Consider the following 2,500-nt stretch of genomic DNA (forward strand, 5'->3'; position numbering starts at 1 on the left):
GATGACTCCTTATCATTATCCACAATTTCTCAAGAACTCTTAACACAGACGATCAATTAAAAAGTCATTTATGAAGAATAGGATCTCAAACAGGACGAGGGAGATATAAAGAGGAAAGTTGAAGTTGAAAGAGGAAAGAGGAGGAGAAATGGTTAGGCAGCATTAGGTCGCCCAAAGTCACTTTCAAACGACCTTAGAGATTACCGCCAAATAAGGATATACTGGAAGATTTAAAAAGGATCCACAACATTAGACAGATCCTTGGCTATTACCATACAGTAGGAAACATGTATAAATAAACTATGTATATTATTTCATCATAAGAATATAGTATAAATAATTTTCAAGAAAAATAAATCTTACATACAAATATCACCACTCATTCGTGAGTTAAATATCTTTTCTGTGTAGGCTAGGCTAACATAACGAAGGTTTTACCCACTATCTCTATTTCAGAACATATTGTAACTTAAAGATTATCAAAAGTATATAAGGTCTAAAGAAAGAATGGTAATTAATTACAAAATAACTTATTGATAAATTAATTATGATAAAATGGTATTCCTTAATTATTGCCAACGCTCATATCTTTGGTTTCTGTTCCACAAGCAGAACGATCGTCTCCTCAGCGACTGCGACCGGAGCCCGACCCTAGGCGGTACGACCGGACTCTGAGGGACTGGGGGAACGTTGGCCCTCTGAGGGTGGGTATCAGAGGCGGCCCATGGTGCAGGACGGGCACCACATCCTCAGGGCGGACGCGAGGAAGGCCGTGATGTGACCTGAGGAGGGCGACTGAAGGCGGCAGCACCGTGGTTAGGTGAATGGGAGGGTTATTCACAATGATAGGAGGGGGCTTGCTGCTGAGCGCCCGTCCTCTCGGTGTCACTTCCGCGGACGTTAGGAAGGAGGAGTCTGGAGTCCCGACAAGGGCTCGGTTGAACACCTGGGTGATTGCAGTGGTTGTTGGATGGGCTGCGGTAGTTGGTAGGTGAATGGGCGGCAGAGTTGTCACTAATGAATGAGGTTTCCTGAGACTCTGGAAGCGACTGGAAGTTGTGCTGCGCGATGGAGTCGTTGGTGGAAATTTGGTGAGAGGTGAATTGGTGGGCACAATACGCCTGAAGTCCTGCAGGGCTCCTTGGAATGCGCCTCGTTCTTGGGAGGTCAGAGGAAAGTGAGACAGTCGCCCATGATTAGTGCCTCGAAGCAAAGAAGGGGGAGGGCGTGGTGGTGTCGTGGGGAAAGGTTGTTTGGTAGTCTGCTGCGTCGTGGGAGGGGGTCTCCTTAATGTGGGTGCAGTGGTGGTCGGCCGTGTAGTTTTGGGAGTCGCCGGCAAGGGACCAGGAGTTGTATCAAAGAATGCCGGGAGGACGATTGTTTCAATTTTGGAGGGAATGTGGCCACTAGAACCTAAACTAGCTGTACCAATTCCCTTACTTTGCCCTTCTCGAGGCTTCTCACGGGCGTTGCCAGTTTCGAGGTCGAGGCTGTTGCCAGGTTGGTTGATACGGGTGTCAGAGCTGCCCGAATCACCGTTCGTGTCCTGCTCATCCGATTCCTTGCTGCCAGGCTCACTCTCCTGGCGCAGTTCTTTGGCAAATTGTCCAGACTGACGGAGTCGCGGACGGAGGAAGTTGGAACGGACAATATCTGGAATCGCTGTTGTGGTGAAGTACACGGTCGAGTTGATGAACACAGGAGAGCGATTAGGGGAGAGGGACGACACAGATACGGGGCGCACTAAGTTAGGTTGTGCTCTGCTTCCCTCGTCGATTGGAGATACAACGTTAACGTCAAATGAGCTTCCATTATCATTTGATTTTTGGCCTGTATTTGTAGGTTCTGTGTCAAGAGGTTCGCTGGACTTTCCTAAACTGCTGTTTGGGCGTGGAGTGGCAGATGGCTGGTAGTCTGATGGCCGACCTGTGGAGAGGTCAGGCGAGGGAATGTAATGAAGGACCTCAGGTATTTTGACAGGCCCTTCGACTTGTGTCTGTGTCTCGGATATTTGTTTACCCTGCACAGGCTGTGTGTTTTGGGTGTGGCTGTTTATTTGTTTGTTGTTTTGCGCAGTGGGACTTACATTTCCATTGTTTGGGTTGGATCTCTGATTCTGACTTTGCTGTTGCACAGGATTGTTGAAATTATCATTCTGTGCATTGCTTCTATCAACACTCCCAGAGAGCCTCTGATTTTGCACCTGCTGGTTATTATTTGTATTTTGAACAGGTTGATTTTTCTGCAGCAACTGGTCATTGAATGTAGCTGAATTTTGACCCTGATTGCTTACAGGCTGTTGATTATTGAATCTGCCTGAATCCTGAATAGGTCTGTTCGACTGCTGGTTATTCTGTATGTTAGAATTCTGGATAGGCCTAGACTGTTGTGTATTAGTCTCTATGTTCTCATTTGGTCTACTTTGTCTATTGTTATTTTGAAAACGGTTTATCTGTTCAGTATCTCCTGAATTGGCTGGGGGAGTATTTTGTCTATTAGA

The 2,500-nt window shown here is 46.6% G+C and overlaps 1 protein-coding gene across 1 annotated transcript in view; it reads right to left on the bottom strand.

Moving 5' to 3' along the window:
* The window catches only part of LOC122244016 (uncharacterized), a 28,662-nt gene that overhangs the window by 959 nt on the left and 25,203 nt on the right, over positions 1 to 2,500 (bottom strand). The window contains exon 3 of the mRNA XM_086552892.1: positions 1 to 2,500. This exon is cut by the window's left edge and continues 959 nt beyond it; it is cut by the window's right edge and continues 2,488 nt beyond it. Within this exon, the coding sequence (XP_086409018.1) occupies positions 626 to 2,500 (1,875 nt within the window). The 3' untranslated portion in view covers positions 1 to 625.

This window comes from Penaeus japonicus, unplaced genomic scaffold (assembly GCF_977035675.1).
Source record: "Penaeus japonicus unplaced genomic scaffold, GWHDUDI00000001_assembly GWHDUDI00000027, whole genome shotgun sequence".
NCBI lineage: Eukaryota > Metazoa > Arthropoda > Malacostraca > Decapoda > Penaeidae > Penaeus > Penaeus japonicus.